The 21745-nt window shown below is 34.4% G+C and overlaps 2 protein-coding genes across 7 annotated transcripts; both read right to left on the bottom strand.

Moving 5' to 3' along the window:
• Positions 1 to 5090: 5090 nt before the first annotated feature.
• LOC142518279 (uncharacterized) lies at positions 5091 to 16201 on the bottom strand. 6 transcript variants are annotated; one of them, XM_075621025.1, is made up of 14 exons: positions 16076 to 16201; positions 15327 to 15446; positions 15132 to 15186; positions 14664 to 14752; positions 14340 to 14364; positions 14223 to 14261; positions 12681 to 12798; positions 8434 to 8561; positions 7829 to 8183; positions 7321 to 7421; positions 7015 to 7222; positions 6134 to 6928; positions 5947 to 6012; positions 5091 to 5724 (listed from the first exon to the last, which is right to left on the bottom strand). In XM_075621025.1, the coding sequence occupies exons 2-14, from the start codon at positions 15408 to 15410 to the stop codon at positions 5412 to 5414; spliced, it is 2376 nt and encodes a 791-aa protein (XP_075477140.1). In that variant the 5' UTR covers positions 15411 to 15446; positions 16076 to 16201; the 3' UTR covers positions 5091 to 5411. The 6 variants fall into 6 exon arrangements, with proteins under 6 accessions (XP_075477140.1, XP_075477141.1, XP_075477139.1 ...); XM_075621026.1 differs by having other exon boundaries at positions 15957 to 16155; XM_075621024.1 differs by having other exon boundaries at positions 15936 to 16155.
• A 1513-nt stretch (positions 16202 to 17714) lies between these two features.
• LOC142518047 (GTP-binding nuclear protein Ran1B-like) lies at positions 17715 to 20231 on the bottom strand. Its single transcript, XM_075620644.1, has 8 exons — positions 20078 to 20231; positions 19893 to 19962; positions 19380 to 19436; positions 19171 to 19288; positions 18736 to 18825; positions 18462 to 18641; positions 18278 to 18355; positions 17715 to 18079 (listed from the first exon to the last, which is right to left on the bottom strand). The coding sequence occupies exons 1-8, from the start codon at positions 20078 to 20080 to the stop codon at positions 18010 to 18012; spliced, it is 666 nt and encodes a 221-aa protein (XP_075476759.1). The 5' UTR covers positions 20081 to 20231; the 3' UTR covers positions 17715 to 18009.
• Positions 20232 to 21745: the final 1514 nt, after the last annotated feature.

Below are 21745 nucleotides of genomic sequence, written 5' to 3' on the forward strand. Positions count from 1 at the left end.
TCTCATTACTTTGAGCGCTATTTCTCGGTTGCCTGTGCTCTTTACCCAGAGCTGCTAGCTCATTGACTAAGCTGCTTGAATCGTTCATCAAACTCATTTAGAGTCTAACCAGCCTTCATCTTTAGATTTTCAAACTTCTGCATGGCTACAGACAGTTTATTTTCTTTTGTCTGCTCATTTCCTTCACATATTTGAATGAGCTTTTCCCAGATTTCTTTCGCGGTAGAACACATCTTGATTTTGCTGAAGGTGTTCTTATCAAGAGTTTTATAAAGAATGTCATTCGCGACATTATCAAGATTGGCTTTCTTCTTATCTTCGTCAGTCTATTCGTTTCTTGGTTTTTCAACCATTTGTGGTGCACCCTCAGTAACAGCAATAGCTGTATTTGGCTTTAAGATCTTTAATGGGCCGTCTGTGATGACATACCACATGTCATCATCTTGGGCTGCAAGATGAGCTTGCATCCGGATCTTTCAGTCATCAAAATCTTCCTTCGAGAACATGGGAACCTTGCTAAAATGTGCCATAACTGTTGCAAATTTTTAGAACAAGAGAAATCTGCTCTGATACCACTTGTTGGGGATCGATATTGAGTTTAGAGGGGGGGTGAATAAACTCTATTCCTTTGACGATGGTTTTTGCAAAGATTGCTAGAATCCTGTTAGAGATTGTAGTTGTTCTTGTTCTAGTGTAAGTCCAGCAGATCACAATAATGTGTGCGGAAACGATCCGATGGAGTAAGGTCAAAACGATAATAACAGTAGGCAATAAAACAGTAGTTGTTTCTGGAAGTTCGAAGATAAAATCTTCTACGTCTCCCCTTTTTCTGTTTCCAGAAGGTATCGCTAAAAGACTTTGGATTTTACAGTACACCCCTTGTACACACCCACTTCAGCAGGGCTTCTCTTTTGCCTACTGAAACTCTTAGTAACTCAACACAATATGATTCAATATAACAAGGTTCTGGAAAAGACTCTTTTCCAATTTACAAACTCCTCTTCGAAATATAGTAAAGTGTTTTGCTTGAAGAGATGAAGAAATAGCAGTACAAAATGATCTCCAAAGATCAGATATAATATGAAGCGTGTACTGCTTTTCTGCAATTTTGAGCTTAGATGATGATTGATTCGCGGTTGCTCAATGTAGCGTTGGATAGATAAAAATGATCAGCGTTGTTCTCTAAGTGGTTTTGATCCATATATATAGATAACTCGAATCCAACGTCTATAATCAAAAACGGCTCTTTTGATTTCTGATAGAAACAGCTTTATTTCCTAAAGAGGATCCTGCAAAAAGCTTTCAACATAGTCAGTCTTGTTTTATACCAAAACTGGTAAAGCGAATTAAATGACTTCGTACAGCATTATGGTGCAATTAATGCTTAGTACTAGGTAAAGTAACGGTAACATTTAAGACTTGAACAATCAAGAAGAGTGCTGTTAAGTACTGATCCAGTAGGACTAAGTGCTGCTTCTGTTACACTAAGCCATAGAGTACTAACTAAAGTACTGCTTCTGGTAAAGCGAGTCAAAAGCTACTGCTTTGCATTATCTTCTGGTTGGTGTTATTCTTACTGGTTTTGATTCTCATCACCACAATAAAATAGATCTAACAGATAATATACATGTGTAAAAAATATTATTTAGCATTGTGTGGATTTTAATTTTGAAAAAAATATCATAGCCTGCATATTAATTGAAAATGATAAAAAGAATTCAAAAAATCATGGTTGTTGCGAGGCTATTCAATTATTAAAAATTAATCGACATTTTTTTGTATCATCTTTTATTATTATTGAATATTACATTAATTTGTAGAAATCATAATTAAAAATCACAAAATAAATTCTAGAATTCAAGATTTCTTATGATATTAAGATAAAAAATTATTAAATGAACAATTCAGTCCAAATAATGAAAAATTTGAAAAAGAAAGATGAAAATATATATAGAAATACACTTCAAAATTTTGATAGAGTGATAGAGATAGATGAAGAGGAGAGAAGATAAAAAGAGAAGTGATGTGAAGCAAAGAGAGAAATAAATAGCTTGTATATGAGTTAGAAGTTTTAAAAATCCATCCAAAAATTTGAGTTGAACCAAATATAATTTTTGACAATTTATAATTGTACCTTAGGCTTTAATGTTTGTATGTTAATGAATTTAATGAAGTTATTAAAAGTCTATTGAAAATTTGAATAACTATAGACTTTTATAATGTTTTTAAAAATCAATGTTGAATGTCACTTGACTTTTTAAAACTTTATGAAAGTCTATTTTGAATATCACTAGACTTATATAGAGCTATGTAAAAGTCTTAATTGAATACATCTAAACTTTTAAAATCTACAAAAATCATTAAATGTTAATAAATCTCTTATATTGAATACACCCACCTTAGAGTCTTTTTATTACTCATTAAATCTCTTTTCATGAATTACATATTCAAAATTTTGATTGATGATTGATTTTACAAGCATTACACGTAATTTTTTAGTTATACAATTTAATAAAATAATTATACCTATAACATATATATTTGTTATAGATAATTTTTTCATATTTTTTCGAAATCGTACTATCTTTTAAAATCAAAATTAAACTCTTTACTTTAATTCTTTGTTAAAAAACCTATAAAATTTGTTAGTTATTCTACTATTGCAAATATAGTTATAAATTTTTCATATATCTTTTTGTGGTCATATAATTTATTACTTAATTAGAAATTGTACTAAAAATATAATTACAAAATTACAATAAAATCATTGACAAAAAACGTAAGAGAGCAAATTAAAAGATAAAACATTTAAATGTATTATAAAGATGAGTTATTTGATATAATTAATATAGGAGTTACATTCTATTCTTGACTAGCATGCATGATGCACGTGCGTTGCACGTAATACAATATTATAAAAATTATAAAAAAATAGATTTTCTAAAAAAACAATTTGAATTATTTTTTTATTTATCTTGGCTTAATTTCTTATCATATTAGATCATTTATAAGAACTTATATAACTTACTTTCAAAATTATTTCCCAAATTAAAATTCAAACAGTTGATTTTATATTATATAATAAATTGCAATGAACATAATATATAGAACAAAATGAACTGAAACAAATTTTTTGTAAGTGCAATAATTGTTCATGCTTGGTAGAGCGATCGAATCATAGTGCTTGAGCTGCTGTGCGGTTTAAAAGATTTGAGTTGCACCATTACTACTAGCTATAACTTTTGGTAAAGCGGCAAGCGCTCGGTCCTACAATTGGTATCAGAGCTAAGGTCACGGGTACGATTCCAATTGATTGCAAGGAATGCAATTATTGGGAGGGAGATTGTTGTGTGCAATAATTGTCTCTGCTTGGTAGAGCAATCGAATCGTGGTGCTTGAGCTCCTGTGCGGTTTAAAAGATTTGAGTTGCACAATCACTACTAGCTATAGCTTTTTGGTAAAGCGGCAAGCTCTCGGTCGTACAATTAGTATCGGAGCCAGGGTCACAGGTTCGATTCTCATTGATTGCAAGGAGTGCAATTATTGGGAGGGAGATTGTTGGTTGTAATAATTGTCCATGCTTGGTAGAGCGATCGAATCGTGGTGTTTGAGCTGCTGTGCGGTTTAAAAGATTTGAGTTGCACTATTACTACTAGCTATAGCTTTTTGTAAAGCGCCAAGCGCTCGGTCCTACATTTTTAAAAAAATTATATATTCAAACACTATGTATAAAGCTTAATAACCTAAAAGTCAACTAAATTATGGATTTTATCAATGTATAAATAATAATCTACATAAACGAAGCATACTAAAGACAAATAATTATCAATTTAAAATCACGGTGATTAACTCATAAAAACAATATTAAAACAAATGAAATAGTAATATTGATAATAAAATATAACTTATAATATTTAATTTAACATACTAAATAATTTTTTTATTTTTTATTTTTACAATTCTATATCATGGATAATAAATTCTATATATCGATATTTCGTAGACTAACATTGATGACTATTAATTTCTTGTTAAATAAGTTTTAAAATGATAAATAATAATTAACATATGTAAAGAAATGTACATTCAAATAAGATTATATGATAAATATCAAATAAATTCATATAATAATTATTAAATATAGATTTTAAACGGTATGATTTTCACCATTAAATTTGAAATATAACAAAAAAATAAACTTTCATAAAAAAAATGTTATTTTTATATCTATTGAATTAATTAATTTGATTTCAAAATAACTAATAGAGATATTAAATATCATATGTAAAAATTCTGATACTTTGACAAATGTTAATCAATGATCATTATAATTATATTTATTATAAGAATTATATCATATATTGTTTTTACAGTAGAAAATAATTTAGAATCTTTTATTGCTCATTAAATCTCTTTTCATGAATTACATATTTAAAATTTTGATTGATGATTGATTTTACAAACAATACATGTAATTTTTTAATTATACAATTTAATAAAATAATTATCTCTATAACATATATATTTGTTATAGATTTTTTTTAATATATTTTTGAAATCGTACTATCTTTTAAAATCAAAATTAAATTCTTTACTTTTAATTCTTTGTTAAAAAAATCGATAAAATATGTTAATTATTCTACTGTTACACATATAGTTATAAATTTTTAATATACTTTTTTGCGATCCTATAATATGTTAGTTAATTAGAAATTGCAATAAAAAAATATAATAGATCTTGGGGAAGACAAGTAATTTGATTGAAAATTATCTTGTACATTCATTTTTAGACTAAAAAGGGGCCTCACCTCTTGAACAACGTACGCCTAATTTGATTGAAAACTGTCTTATTCAATCAATTTTAATTTGATTGAAAATTGTCATATACATCCATTTTTAGACTAAAAAGGGGCCTCACCTCTTGAACAACGTACGCCTAAGCCATAGCCCTTAATGGTTAACCGAGGCGAATGCTAAGCAGGTAAGATCACCAGGCCATGAAATTTATAAAAGCATAAACCAAATTTTACCTTTTAAAATCACAATAATTTTGAGCAATTAATATTTTCAGAGCCAAGAAACTAATAATATACTTGATAAATATCTTTACCATATTAGTAACAAATAAAATGGGTCCAAAAACAACAATCAGGAGAGTAGCAAAGTTCCAAAAGAGGGCAGATAGGTCCAACTTCCGATTCCCACCAACTAAAAACACTCCCAAACACTTGTGCAAGTTTGATTCAAGGACTGTGTCGGTTACCACAAGTGAAATCGTTTATAAAATTTCATACCAGTATTCTAACACGGGTGAACATCAACGGAGAAGGGAAATTTCACAAAAGATCTACAAGTTTGGAAGTACCGGGCTAGCTATAGACGTTGCCATAATAATCATTGTGGATATGTGGTTATTCACGACCAGAGTCGGGTGACACGTCTCCATAAGAAACCAAACCTGTCTTCCTGGGAGGGCTACCAGATGACGACCTTGAGTTCCCTTTTGTAGCACGTTTGGGAGATTGTGAATCACGAGGGGATTCTGATGCAGATGGGCTTCGGCTACGTGAAGGTGATCTTCGCCTCTCACCACGTGGGGAACCACGATACCTCTCCACAGGAGAGCGGCTACGAACAGGACTCCGGCTGTAACGCCGGCTGCGGTAGCGTATTGGACTGCGAGACACACTGGGGCTACGAGACCTGCTTCTTCTTCCCCTAAATCTGTATGATGCCATGTAAGCATGAGCTTGGATGAATATACGTATAATGCAAGAAAGAACAGTCAAACATAATTTTGAGATGGTTTCAAGTTCAGAGGCATCAATGAAATGTTCAAATAATTTCATGAGCTGCGACTTATCCTTAAAAAAGCTTATGACTATTTGGAAACCAGATTATTCTGGAAACCAAAAAAAAAAAGAGTCGGAGACAAATATCATGTACCTTGGAGGAGTTCTTCCTCGAGGTGGACTCCGATAACGCCTTGGGGATCTTCTAAAATTTGAATATCTAACAAATATTAAAAACAAGAGGCAATAAGTTACCAACTACAATATCAAGAATTCTGGGAAATGGAATTCAGGACTTGAAGCCTGAGTCAATGGGGAGGAGAGATATGATTGTTTCTTACCGGTCACGATCATTTCTACCGTCATATCGATATGACCTTATGGGAGAACGATCAGGAGAGCGGGAGCGACTCCTGTAACGCCGTACGTAAGCGTATCGATCACTGAAACCCCGACCTCTTCTGATCCGTTTGGGTGATCCATCAGCAGAAGGGCTTCTCGAAGAACTCCGACCACGATCAGAAACGGGTGATCTTGCCCTCCGGCCTGCAATTACAGGACTCCTTGAGTAGCTTCGGCGCCTAGTCCTGATAGGTGCCCTCACTGGACTACGACTAGGGCTTCTTCTGGAGGGTGCCCTACCAGAGCTTCTGCTAACACTTCTCCTGGATGATCTAACAGGACTTCTGCTTAAGCCCCTTCGAGAAGGTTTGCCTGAATTCCTGCTTAAACTGCGTCGAGCAGATCTCACAGGACTGCGACTCGCCGACCTCAATGATGACCTCCTGGATGAAGTTCTGAGTGGGCTCCCCGCAACTCTTCTTCTGGGAGGAGAAACTGTGGCACTTCTACTACGACTATTTGGCGACTGAGACCTAGCAGGGGGGCTCACACTTGCATTTCCGACCTGCCTTCTTGGGGGGCTTCTAACTGGGCTCATACTTCTGCTTCCACTTCTAACTGGACTCGTACTTCTGCACTTACCAGAGATCTGCTGCACCTGGGGACTTCGGCTAACACCTGGGCTCCTGTTCCTTTTATGCTTTGCACCAACACTAGGACTTCTTCCAGCACTTCTCTGAGGACTTAAGCTCATACTCTTACTCGTGGCTCTTCTAGGACTTAAGCTTCGGCTCCTGTGCATCAACTAGCAATAAACCTTGGGAACTTGGAAGGCAAAGGATAATAAAAGGAGATAATACCATAGAAAGGGCTTATGCACCTAGAATTTCCAGGACCATCGTCTACTACATCAGGGTGTCTGTCAGTAATTCTGTCTGGTCCCATTTCGATTCCAACACCATTGTTTTGATGTTCTCCATTCTCCCTGGGGAATTCACCCTCTTCCGTATCGAACATGTCAGCTGCATCCCCCTTTCTATGATCTACAGTAGCAGTTTCCCAATTCTCAACAAGATAAGATTGATTTCCTTTGGTGGAATGCCAACAGGAAGATCGCAGAACATAACTAATAAAAACGACAACAGAAGAAATGAAAAGATTAAATAATTAGTAATGACTATCGCACCAGTACTTCTCTGCTTCGTATCCAAAGCTCCAACCGAATCATTATTTTCTTCAGAGCTACTTCCGCTTTTACTGTTGCTTTCACTATCTGAGACTGAGTCCCTACAATATTTCCACAAAATTCATACAATATTTCCACAAAATTCAAGTTTCAAATTATAGAGCACAGAAAGCCAAAGTGTTTAGTCCAGCATGTGGAGCCAAGATTCACAGATATAATCTGCACTCATGAAGCAATATTTTATAGTTTCATGTCCGCAAATATGTTGACCAGCAATCTGAAATATTGTTACTTGCAGTCAAACTGAATTACTAATTCAACTCAAATAGAGAAAATATATCTTTACTGGGCACATTCAACTCAAATAACTGGGAAGAATTTGATCAAGCATCTATGAAATATCAGACAACTAAAATATAAATTCAAATAACTGGGAAGCATTTGATAATAAACTATCAACGAAATATCAGAAGACAACTAAAATATCACGTGACTATATAGTTGCTACCTTTTAGCTCTACGTTTAGACTTTTTATCTCGTCTTCTGCGTCGTTTTTCACGTCGCCTTTCCTTCCCCTTTCCACGTTTATGTCTATCCCTCTTAGATCTCTTCCTCTTCTTACGCTTTTCATCACTAGAAGAGCTAGTTTCACTTAAAGAGGATGCATCCGAGTCAGAATCACTATCAGATTCTGAAGACTCCAAGTCAGTATCTGTGGAACTATCTGATTCGGACGAATAATGGCGTCTTCTCCTTTTCCTCCTTTTTGAAGATTTCTTGTGTTTCCCCTTGCGCCTTACTTCGTGATTGTTTGCCTCCATGGTGTCCTTCACCATTTTCAATTTATTGCCTTTCCTTTTATCTGTAGGCATGTAATACATGTGAAAATCATAGGAAAGCATTAAGAAACAATTCAATGGGAAAAAAGGGGGAAAGTCAAGAGACACATGTGAAGGCAACTACAAACTCAATAGTTCTAAGAAAAAGGCAAAAACAAAGGGACAAAGGAAAATTCATACAACAAAACACAGCAACATTGTTATAAATATTGTTACTCCAGAACATTATTCCACGGGCACAAAGAATATCCATTAAAAGTTTTTACTACAAACCATCATTTATTTCTCCAGAATTGATAATTTTCACAGTAACAGCAGGTCTCCCATCTTCATCCCCAGCATTCTCAATCTTCTTCAACAAATCATTCCCATCCACAAGCTCACCAAAAACGATACATTTCCTGTGGATAAAAAATTACCAACATGTTGGAGGCCGTGGAGAAAATTGAATATCAGCATTTAACCATGTGCAACCAAGGAGATTCAACTACACAAAGGGCATTCGACTATTTCATGCTACAGGGGCAGAGATATCTGAAATAACTGGTTCATGGTATAGTAGAGCCTGGTGTAGGAAACATAGTAATTTAAGGCGCATGGTGTAGTAGAGCCTGAGGCTCAAGGCAAGGTATGGGCCATATCAAAGTAAGGCGAATTTAGGAAACATAGTAACTTAAGGCGCACGGTGTAGTAGAGCCTGAGGCACAAGGCAAGGTATGGGCCATATCAAAGTAAGGCAAATCAAACATGGTTTTTTATGATATACATATATAAAGTGAATATTACTATATTATAACATTGCAGAAAATAAATTTCACAAAATACTAAATAATAATGTAAATCAAAGGTTCATTAGTCAATGCATAGCGTTGTTAAAGTGCCAAGAAGGATGTGGAGTGATTTAGAAATTAAATATGCAGTAGGAAGTAAACTGCAGAAGAAAAAATAGAGAATGGAATTTGTAGTAGAAATCAAATATGCTGTTGGAAATATATCGCAGAAGAAAACAAGAGAATAGAATTTGGACACTGTAATTTGCTGGGAAGTACCAGTGTAACATCTTAAGCGCACCCTCCAGGGCAGCGCCTGGCTGCCCAGAGTCTAGGCGTTCCCATTATCAACTATGCTTGGAATGGAAAGTTAAACTATGCAGATCAAAAAGTTTGGAAAAAATAACTTTACATTTAAAACATCTAACAGACAAAGTAATAAATGTGGCTAAATCTTATAATCTTGTAAATTAGAGTACCTGCACTAAAAACAAAATTTTAAAAGCCCAAGGCGCAAAGGTGTTCTAGGGCCTGGGAAAAAGGAGCAAGTCAATGCACGTGTTTAATTACACTGGCTCAGAAAGATAAAAATACCTAAATATTCAGATTGAAAAGAAAATGTATTGTGTAGTATCGAATGTTTATTGTTTACCAAGTAAAACATTATTAAACATAATACACTCAACTATTTGATGACTTGTTGTCTATATGCATTTTACATCAGATTAATTATCGAGTGGAATTATAATCAAACAATACACAAAAGTTCAATCATCTAAATCTAAATATAAAACAGGATAAAATGTCAATTTTTGACAAAATATACAAAACATAATAAGATAAAATAAGGTGGTGTTTGGTTCAAAATTTGTTTCACGATTTTTTGTTTCATTTCTCAACACTCAAATAATTGTATATGAGTCTAGAAGCACTTCAAATATGGTACCATTCTCTCACCTATTTACATCACCCTTCCCCATTCTCTAAATTAATTATTCTCTCCTCTTTGCCGCCTCACTTATCTATTGTTGCCTTATTGGTCTACTAATGGAGTTCCAAATTCCAATCTCTCCTCTTTGCCGCCTCACTTATCTATTGTTGCCTTATTGGTCTACTAATGGAGTTCCAAATTCCAATCTCATAAAATAAGACCTCTAAAACTTGCCGGATTCCAAGTTCAATTACAAACTAAACCGAGGAGAAAAATAGTAGTTTTAGTCTTTTAGAAATGGGAGAGGAATAGATGGAGCTTTCGTAACTAGTGTCTTCGTGGATTCACTGAAAAGAAAGTTTAATTGATAATTTTTATTTTATTTCATTTTTTAGCACCTCGAAACCATGTTTTATTTACTGATTTATTCATTTGACAAAACAAAGTGAAGCGTCTTCTTCCCATGGCGCATGTAAGGTGTGAACCTTTTCCCAAAGCACATGTAAAGTGCAAGTCAAGTACATGTAAAGTGCAACTCTAACTGAACCGGGCGTTGAGGCCTAGGTCCAGGGTTCATGCTTGGCTGCACCTGGTCTTTATTTCTGAACGACGCATCGCAATGATAAGACACAACAGGGAAAAAAGATCATCATCATAACACATTCTCGCTAATTGCGGCGTCGGCTACACGGATATTAGTTCTCCAAACTAAGAGATTTTCTCACATGCTATCTCTTAAACTAAGATCTAAAATATCCTCTTTGATCACTTTTATCCAATTTTTCAGCATCATACCCCTCCTTCTACTACTTCCATTAACCTGGCAATCTAAGATATGTCAGACTGATGTTGTGTTTGGTCTCCTCTTCACATGACCAAACCATGTTACACGTCTCTCCTTAATCTTATCTTTTATGAGTGTTATACCTAATAGCTCTTGATCCCTTTCATTCCTAATTATGTTTTTGCATGTTTTGTCACACATCCATCATAACATAACTACCTCTGCTACCGCAATTTTATGCATATGTAGTCTTGTAGTGGCCCAAAACTCCGAGCCATAAAGCATAACTGATAGAATAGTCTTATAACATTTTCTTTTTTATCTCGCAGGCATCATCCTATAAGACTTCTGATGGCATCCTCCATTTCATTCCCCCTGCTTTAATCCTATGTCATATATCATCTCTAATTTCCTCAGTCTTTTGGATAATATTATATCCTAAATAGCGAAAAGTTTCGCACTCTGGGACTTCAGACCTTCAATCTCAATTGGGCTACCAATTCGTCTAAAGTTTAGACCAAAGTTAAAAGCTAAATATTCTATTTTTGCGCGACTAATTCTAAAACCTTTACTCTCAAGAGCTTCACACGCCATCTATCTAATTTTTTGTCTACACCTTTAGTTTTGTCTGTCAAAACAATATCATCTGCAAGCAACATACACGAAAGTACCTCATCTTGAATACGCCCCGTCAGATTACCAAAGCAAAGAGGTAAGGGATTAAAACAGATCCTTGATGAAGTCCTACAACCACGAGAAACTCATATGACATTCCTCCAACAGACCTAACACTAGTTACGGCACCTTAACACATATCTTTAATGATCTCGATGTAACATCGAGACACATGCTTTCTTCTAAGTACCCACCAAATTAATTCTCTATGCACTCTATCATAGGCTTTCACTAAGTCGATAAATATCATATGCAGGCTCTTCTGTTGTTCTCTCTATATTTATCTGCATTTATCTAAAAAAATAGCTTCCATTGTAGACTTACGCGGCATAAAACCAAACTAGGTTCTCTGATACAGTAGAGATAGTCCTAAGTCTCCGCTTTATCACTCGCTCCCACAGCTTCATCGTATGGCTCATAAGCTTAATCCCTCTATAATTTGAATAGTCATGAATATATCTTTTATTTTTATAAATTGATACTACAATTCTATGTCCCCAAGATTCTGACATTTTCCTAGTATCTCCTATTAAAGAACCTAATCAATCATTGGATCCCAACTTTCCCTAGACACTTCCATACCTCGATCGGTATATCATCTGATCCAACTGCATTCCCGGTTTCATCCTATACAGTGCCTCTGTTACTTCCTTAACACTAGCTCTGAGATGGAACACTATGTGCCTTACTTCTTGGCTCTTGCATCTCATGTCTACCCACGCTTATTCTTTCGTACTTGTCCCATTAAGTTTCTAAAGTAATCTCTCCATCTATCTAGGATAGTTTTATCTTGCATTAAAACTCTACCATCTTCATGTTTGATACACCTGACATCGCCCAAGTCTTTAGTGTTTCGATCTCTGGCTTTCGCTATCTTAAAAATATATTTCTCTCCTTTTTTTGTACCTAACCTATCTTACAATTCATTATAAGCTCTTTTCTTAGCATCTTCTATTGCTCTACCACAGAGTCTGTTGGCTTGTTTATATAGCTCATACGATCCTTGGTCTCTAGCTTCTTGCCAGTTCTTGAACCTTCTTTTCTTTTCCCTAATGGCTCGTTGCACCTCATTGTTTCACCACCATGTTTCCTTGTCGTATCATCCCTTCCCTTTAGCCTCTCCGAGTACTTCCTTCGCCCATGAGTTCAAATAACTCAAAGGAATCGGTCTTTTCCTTACGCCTTATATCCTCACATCCTTCAAGAAATAACTAAGACACTTTCACTGAAGGTAAAAGGATATCTCTTAATGACACGTCGCAAGAGCAGGCATAAAATAAAAATGACCAAGTTTCCATCGTAGCAAATTAAAAAATAAATAAATAATCGAAGAGCTAACAGATAGGGAAAAAAAACAAACCTGTCAAGATGATGATCAGCTTTGAAGGTGATACTGAACAGTGAGCCACGTTCATCACGATCAGCAATTGCCATAGATAATAAACCAGGTCCATCATGTTTCAACTTCGGAAATTCATCTGGAAATATAAAGAGTTCTAACTTTGTAAACATTCGAGCAAGAATAGTAACTCTGTTAGAATAATTCACATGCTTATTACATTAGCTTCTCAAATCCCAAGCTGCATATGCATTCATGGAAACAAGACCAGATTGCAGTGCATTGTTAACTTTCTCCAGTCAAACTAAACCACAGAAAACAGAGCAACAATAACATGCACAATGGCTCATATTTGTTAACATCAACTGAATGTTCTATTAGAATTTCTCACACAAATAAATGATTAAATGTTAAATGCCGCATCATTCGGTCAATTTTGGAGTTCCACCTTACTACAAATAAAATAGCAATCATTATTACAGAGGACATTAGTTATCGACCTCAAATGCCCATCAGAGCAACACCGGATCCAACATTTCGAGAAAATGGTGTGCATTGTAGTCTAACAAAACTGTCATAAGGACAGCAAAAAGCAGCAATACATCTTAGACCCTTGAAAGATGTCGTGGGGAGAACTAACTTAAACTCTACAACAATCAAACTCCACAAACAACATATTTGCCATTTGTGCATAAGCTTCTCTGCCATCGTATAAAGTTATGAACACAGGCTTCCAAGAAATTAACAAATAAGAATGAAACACATCTCAATCAATAGAAAAGTCGCATCAATTACCGGATAATTCAAAAAGGAATCGCTTCACCATTAAATGAACAATGACCAACATCTAAGCTTGTTATGCCTCAGCACCTCAAGCTAGACTCAACAATGAAAAAATTCTTCAACATACAGGTAAGGAAGTGCTGGACAAGTTCACCAATAACAAAGATCAAAAAATGCAAAGAAACACATTAAAATCTACTATCCAAAGTCCCATTGATTGGGATCGGAAAGAGCCACAACACTTCGAATTCAAACATTCAACTTTGCTCATCACATCCAACTCTATTAATCACCAAAAATGCAAGAAATCATATTAAAAGGTAAGGCACGAGTAAAAGGGGGGCGACGATTACTGAGATAAACCACGGTTGAAGGTTTGCTGTCAAAAAACAAATAAAAGGAAAGCCAAAGAAAAGTGAATTTACCACAATTCAAAACAAATATAGAAGACATATAAGGCAGGCAAGACATTTAGATTCCCTACCATTCGTCAATATCATTTGAATTGAAGCTCCAATGCAGCGAGAATAAGATCAAAGTCAGCCCCAACCTTCACAGGCAATACAAAAGGAAACCCACTTGCTCTCAAGATAAAAAGAATATGAAAATAAAGAAATATATGAATGGGCCTGCTTTTGTCTTTTTTACTTAATATAATCGAATGAATCACAAATTGGATTCAAGAATGACAGATATGCGTGTATTTTGCAGAAGGTCATTCATTCTAACCCAAAATATAAACATAACAAAACAGATAATGAGAGAAGAATAGTTTTTCACCTGGAAATCTTCCGTCGTATATACTTTCTCCAAAATTGCCTGAAAAGTGATACAAGATTCAACTTTAACAACCAAAAGAGAAACTGGAACATTGAAATATCCACTCGGACAACATACCATCTTGCCGAAGAAAGTCCCCACCCTGCAAAACATTAATAGACTGTCAATCAATTTTCAGAGAAAAAAACTAATAGACAAAGCCAAGTTATTTAAGCTAGGAGAGTGTATTCTAAAATTGGACAACCCATAAAATAGAACCTCAAACAATATCACAAGAAAGGCAGTCATGACCTCAGCCCTGTCAAATGATAAACAAACATATTTGGCTAAAAGATAAAGGCCACCTCTAACTTATACTTGGCAAAACTACACAACCACAGAATGATCGCATTAAGCTCGTCATTCCTGAGAGTAAAAGGACAAACAAAAAAGTGAGCAAACCTGAGCTGCATATCCTTTGACAATACGATGCAAAAAGGTTCCTTTGTAATGGAGAGGCTTCCCAGTTTTAGAGCTGATACCTTTTTCTCCTGAAACAAAAGATTTGAAACATGTGAGATCAAAAGGTTAGTATATCGTATCACGGTAGAATTTATATCCATGAACAGACGGACCAAAGGTTATTTAATCAAACTAATTCATACTATTAGATTTGGACTTTCAAGGAGATGATCTCTTCCTTCTAAAACCGAACAAAGAACCACCTAATTAGGATTCAGATTTTCAACATCTACAGAGAATATCGTAAGCCTTCTAAAACCCAACAAGAAATTTAACAAGCACGTAAATAGTGGACTATATATTGAGAGAAAATATGGAGCATCATATCTACATTAAACTGCAGATAATTAAAAGTAACTATTATCATTGGCGTAATAGGTTAAATTCAAAACAAAAGGGAAAACTTACCAGTACAAAGAGCACGGAAGTTTTCAGCTGTCTTTGGAGCGACATCAGTGAAAAGCTGCATTCCAGCGGAAGACAATGACAGAGGTTAAAAACAACTTTTCTTGTGCGAGAAGAATTGAAAGATTGAAGATGGTGTTAAACTTGAAATGAAAATCCATAGACTTGATGATAATTTGAGTTAAAAAAGCAACATACCTCGAACACCATTCTCTCATAAATGTCTCCATCAATAGAGACATCTAAAAACACTAGAGGTCTTTTCTTATTCATTTTCTCCATGTTCCAACTTTGCAAACTTAGCCAAATCAATAATGTCTACAGGAGTGCAACAGAGAAAACAAGTTAGCAGATCTACAAAAAATTTCTTAAAAACACACAAGCATCCTTATTCGACATTGTCAGATCTTAAGAACCCATATTGTAGATGATATTCCCCATGTATTATCTAATCTAACACCAAACCACCATATTCCTGAAAACTTCTACAAAAAAAGAATATGCCCAGATTATCAAAATACCATACAAAGAAACAAAAGGGACACTGAAATAAAAACAACCCAGATTCCTTACCGGTAACTGAGACGGAAAACCCCAATTACAATAACGATTATCAACCAAGTGCTAATTACAGTACAAATAATATATATATATATATATATGCGCGCACACGTATCCAATCAATTGATTGAACAGAAAACCTAAAGCTCGTACTATCACTCCACACAACCAAATCAGTACCAAAGAACGAATTAAGTAATTCGAAATACAAAAGTGGTAATTTAGAACAACCGACGGCTCAAATACGAATGACAACACGGTTTGGACCTCGAATTCCCCCCGAGGCGAGGCTGAAACGGAACAAATGAGCGACTAAAAAGTTCCAGATTAGCAAATCTCGAGGAAGAAAATCAAACGCAGTTGTTGTAGGTTAGGGTTTGGAGTACCTTAGAATCGTTGCAGCAGAAGAAGAAGACGCTCCTCCACTGAGATGTGCGCGTAATCCTCGGAAAGACCTAGACTTGTAGTAAAATGACCTTTTCATCCTCTTTGATTCTTTTGGAAATATTATATATATTATATACATTTCCAGGGTGGTCATGGATTGGATCGAAACCCGACTCCGTAATAAACTTGTCCAATAAAAATGTTTAGATCTGACTAAACAAGTTTGGGGCGGGTCCTGATTTTATCCCGACCCGACCCGACCCATACATATTTACAAAATAAATATATATATATTGTTAAAACATGTAATTACTCATTTTTTATTAATTATTAATGAATTTTCAATTGCATAAAAACGGACAGATTTTAAATTGTTACTAAATATTATTGATGTAAATTTTGAAAATAAATTTAATGATTAATTAATTTTTTAAAAATTTCTTTTATATTTGAAAAAAAAAAATTAACAGATCTTCGGGCTGTAAGGTTCAGACTATATGGTGGGCGGATCTAATGGTAGGCAGTTTGGATCTCAAATTTGGCCAAGCCTACCCCGAAGCCGACCTGTTGTCACTTGACTTATTTGATAAAATGAAGAAAGAGGAGATTAAAGGTGGCTTGAAAACTTATGTTGCGGTTACTAAAAGGGGAAAATATCATTCTCGCTTCATATTTCTATCAAGAAATGCTAATCAAGAATATTTGTCTGGATGTTATCACATACTCAATTCTAGTTAATGGTTTTTGTAACAACGGACCGGTGGAAAATACCTGCCAAGATCTTAGAAGAGATGAAGATAAAAGAACATATCACCGCGAACAGACTTATTTATAATACATTAATTGCTAGATATTTCAGGGATGGAAATTTGATAGAGGCTTTTAGATTGCATGGTGAGATACTTGATAGAGCTCTCGCTCATGATGATGCAACATCATGTATACATACATACATCGACATTGACACTTGCTGACTTAAAGCTGTAAATCGACTGCTTGTGATTCTGGTAGTGAATTGATCAAACTATAATGCTAAGTTAATTGATTCATGCATACATATCAGGTTGCATATTGCCGAAGAATCTCATATTCTCATTGTTTATTTGGAATCCTTACAAATGGCCACTAAATCTCCAAAACTCTATTGTATTTACATTTACGAAAGATAATAACGTGATTCATGGTAGACAAATGCCGAAGAAGTATTTCCAAACTTGTGAACAAGTACCATGGACTTCAGAATTGAAAGACAATTTATCTAGAAAAAGCGTAGAATTTTTGGTGGCCGAAAGCGTAGATAAATGCCGAAGAAGTATTATGTCACGATTATTGATGGTCCGAAAGATTAGGATGAACAAAAGAATTTTTGTATATTTTTAAAAAATGCAAGGAGTCCAGATCTCCACTTCCAATTAGATGATTCAACACGTACCGAAATTGAGAACAATCCAATGCAAAATCAACAAAAACAAATGAACACTCAACACACGAGATTTACGATTCAATGGAGATATGAAAAATATAAGCCGAGGAAAAAGTAGTGAGAATTTGAGGAAATAATTTTATTTATCCAAAATGGACTAAAAAATATCAACACCCATGAAATTTTAATGACTTCCAAAATTAAAAATGATCGGATTGTGAAATACCATATTTCAATTTCATCATCCATTCAACAGAAATATAAATCCAACCGCCAAATGAAAGCTCACAAGTATGAACTATTGATTCCAGAAGCAAATTGGAGGAAACATGGAAATGGGGGAGTAAGATCCCCAAAGCCTAAGAAAACATAAACATCCAATATGACCTAAACATACAGACAAGATTTAGATAAAAATACTAGCCAGAAGCAGGAGACCAAAACTCAACCCTGAATGGTCATCCAACATCAACATATAGTATTCAAGAACTAGAAGTTCCAAAAAATATTTTAGTCAAAATTCTCATCATCGTCATCAGGAAGCGGCTGACTGGCAGCTGCAACAAGCTCGGCTTCATGCCTGCAAAATCAAAGGGGAATAAGGTAGCAGACAAGGAGTGGAAATGCAATGAATTGGTTGTGATCAATGGGTAAGAACAGGTTAAGCAGGTCAGCACATGCCTCTTGTTTATGTCATCCGTTAGTGTTGTGTTTCATGTGCCTAGTAAAATAGGATGTGTGTGCATGGTGAGTATTTCTACTGTCAACAGAGACTTACTGTCGCTGCACATCCAAATCAATTTGTACTTCAGGAGGAGCAAGAGCCGGAGACTCCACAAAATGTAAAGTAGCATCACTGCAACCAGAGAAACAGTTGGAATGGACACAAAAACGCTATAAAAAAAAAGAAGAAGAAGAAACAGTGTAACCATGAAAATTTTAATAGTGGTGAACATACTTACCCAGCAAGTTTCCTGGCAAGGTACAAGAAAGGCTTCTCGAAGTTGTAATTACTCTTAGCTGATATTTCATAGTACTGCAAGTTCTTCTTCCGGTGGAAGGTAACCTGCTTTGCCTTTACCTGCCTATTCTTGACATCCACCTTATTCCCACAAAGCACAATTGGGATATTTTCACAAACCCTGAAATTGGCAAAAACGACTCAGACACATGACAATGTCAAGCTTGTAACTTAACTCCAAGGATGTTAAAAAAATATTAACAGTATGCACATACCTGCAAAGATCACGGTGCCATGTAGGGACGTTTTTATAGGTCAACCGAGCTGTTACGTCAAACATAATGATGGCACATTGTCCATGGATGCTGCAGTGATTGAAAATCAATATCAGATAACTTTTGTGGGAGAACAGTTCCTAATATACCAGCTTAGCATACATATGAACTATATACCGAGACCAATCCACTCATAGATTCTTAACAAAATGTGTAGTATATTATGGTGTTTATAATGGTGCTCACTTATGGTATCAGAAAATATCATACAAAACTAGCACTTTTACAGAAGATGCAAACCCATAGAATTAAAGAGTTGAAGCAGTATTTCAAACAGGGAACAGGGCAAAAATTCAGCACCATAAGTGAACATCAATCATTGCTGCATTGAGATTTCCATCAACAAAATAACAGGTGCCAATAAAAATCACTTACTAGTATCCATCCCTAAGGCCACCAAATTTCTCCTGGCCGGCTGTGTCCCAACAATAAAATCTAATTTTCCCACAGTTTGTGAAGAAATCCAATGGATGAACTTCCACACCAATGGTGGCTGCAAAAAAACAGTACCTCTTTATAAAACATCCATACTAAAAAAACCAGAGAACTAGTTTTCAAGTAAAGATCTCAACAAACAGTCTTACGCTCGTATTTCTTCTCAAATTCACCGGTAAGATGCCTTTTCACAAATGTGGTTTTTCCTGCAACAAAAAAAGTAACTCAGTTGTTTTTTTATATGTTATCAGTGTTTGGGACTAAAAATAAAACTAAGTTGAACTCAGAATGAGAAAGGCTTCAACGGATGAAAAATACTATCAGAATTCGGGGTGCGGTTTCGAATAAATTAATCAAATGTCACTCAAATTAAATGCAATGGAGTAAATACAATTGTTTGCAACCAAGACGTTGATCTCTGGTTTCAACCAGCCACCAGACTCAAGAAAAGGGGAAACAAAAATTGTAAATAAGCTTTGAAATGAAAAAAGGATCTATCTTTGCCCTAAAAAAAGCGAATATTAAAACTTTAAATCTTGCAACCTTAAACCAAGCAAATGTAAAATAAATCCGCAAAAAAAATAAAAGCAGGAGTGGCGAAGAAAGTTTCGAATTCAGCAACAATTCCAAGTTCTAAGACTTAAACCAGAATTAAAGATTACCAGTGCCACCATCACCAACTATTACAAGCTTGAAGTTGGGGTAATCTACTGTCTGTTGATTCGGCAACGCCTAAAAAACCCAGAAACATAGTGATTTTATCAAAAAAAGAAAACACAAAAAATCGAAGAAAATAACAATTAAAATCCGAAAAAAACAAAATCAAATCACGGAACAGAATGCTTACCATTTGGTTATAGCAGCCTTAATCGAGAGAGAGGTGGAGAGATTTGCTTTGATTATTTTCGTATTGAATTGGGTTTTTGAATTTGAGCTGAGTTGAGTAGCTTTGTGCCGACGCGATTATCTGGACCGTTGGATCAAATATCGGGCTCACGTAACTATCACGTGACTGGCTTTCCCTGGATTTTGAAATACAACAATAAATACGAAAATACTTAACAAAAGAGAGACTTGAATAAAATAATATTTAGAAAGTAAAAATAATATAGTTAATAAAAAAAGGAATAATTTTTTGTACAAAAACTTAAATAATTGTTATCTTAAATTGCTCACCCTATTTACTAATTAATTAATTAATTAATTAATAATAGATATACTAAAATAATGAGAGGTAAAGATGTGATAAAATATACTATGTAATCAGTTATGAAAAAAACCACTTAAAAGATTATACTATGAAAAAAACCACTTAAAAGATTATATAATAATTTTTCAAAAGAAACTCAAATAACAACTTGAAATTATCTTACAACCCCTAATATTGAAATATTAGGTATCACAATTATTGGCTCGTCTTGACTCTATACTATTAGAATTACAACATATCTCAAAAAAATATAACAAATTAATCATCTCAATATTATTTATTTTATCCCTATTTAAAAAAGTGAGTAAAATCCCAATAAATATAAGTATCAATATCATATTTCTGCAATACTTCAATTGAATTATATAATATCTAACATGTATTGACATACAAGCATGTGCTTCTTGCTAGCAAACATTAAAAAAAGGGAAAATTGTGACAATATAAATCCAATTGGCAAATGGAAAGTCCACAAGTATGAACTATTGTTTCCAGAAGCAGATCAGAGGTAACAATAAAAATGGGGGAAATGACTATAAATTGTATATTTGGAAATCTATATTATCTTTGTAAGTTAATATATGTAAAGATATATATGTTTTAGTTGAACTATTTCAGCAATTTATTTCCTCAAAGAAACTACAAAAATTGATATCAAAAGTAAGTAATCTGTGTACCAATGATGTGTTCGAGTTGGTGAAATAGATGATCGTTTGACAAATGACCAAAAGTTCGATTCTCCCTATCAACACCTTCTTAGACGAGCTTGTCATACAAGACTTGCTCAGTGTGATTTACCTGGTTAACGAGTTTACATACTATTGCGTGAGTTCGAAAGTTTAACCAATGTGTTCGAACGATAGTGACTCGGATTCTCATGTCAAAAAAGGTAATCAATTTGTGAATCATGTTTTGAAATATAAATGAGATTTTAAACAACTCAGAATAACTATTGATTATCTCATCTATCTAATAAAAACAAAAAGAAAGAAAAAATGTGAAAAAAATCTATTTGTAAATGCATAATTCAAAACATTACATAAATATATCAAAATATTTATATTTTGACAATTTTAATATTTTTTTTATCGTGAGCAGTGAATATGCTGCTAAATTACCAAAAAAACAAAGACAACATAGTTAATTGAAATCACAAAAAGACAAACATAAATGGCCAAAAACTACCTTTAGAAATCCTCAATTTCGCGGAATGTCGGAAATGCCTGGTTTATTCATGACCATAAAACTTGCCATTGTCTTCCGGAATACTTACATCTCCAATGAGAGATATAAGATTGCAAGGTG

Source organism: Primulina tabacum, chromosome 11 (assembly GCF_025594145.1).
Source record: "Primulina tabacum isolate GXHZ01 chromosome 11, ASM2559414v2, whole genome shotgun sequence".
In the NCBI taxonomy this organism is placed as follows: Eukaryota; Viridiplantae; Streptophyta; class Magnoliopsida; order Lamiales; family Gesneriaceae; genus Primulina; species Primulina tabacum.

Bases quoted from the DNA above. Each gene is read 5' to 3' on its own strand.
- LOC142518279 (XM_075621025.1), bottom strand. From the start codon at position 15,410: ATGGAGAAAATGAATAAGAAAAGACCTCTAGTGTTTTTAGATGTCTCT. The intron at 8,562-12,680 runs GTTTGTTTTTTT...TTTTATCCACAG, and splicing joins GCTGATCATCATCTTGACAG to GAAATGTATCGTTTTTGGTG. The intron at 5,725-5,946 runs GTACATGATATT...GGCATCATACAG, and splicing joins CGAGGAAGAACTCCTCCAAG to ATTTAGGGGAAGAAGAAGCA.
- LOC142518047 (XM_075620644.1), bottom strand. The intron at 18,642-18,735 runs GTATGTGCATAC...TGCCAATTTCAG, and splicing joins TGGCACCGTGATCTTTGCAG to GGTTTGTGAAAATATCCCAA. The intron at 18,356-18,461 runs GTAAGTATGTTC...CTCTGGTTGCAG, and splicing joins CTTGCCAGGAAACTTGCTGG to TGATGCTACTTTACATTTTG.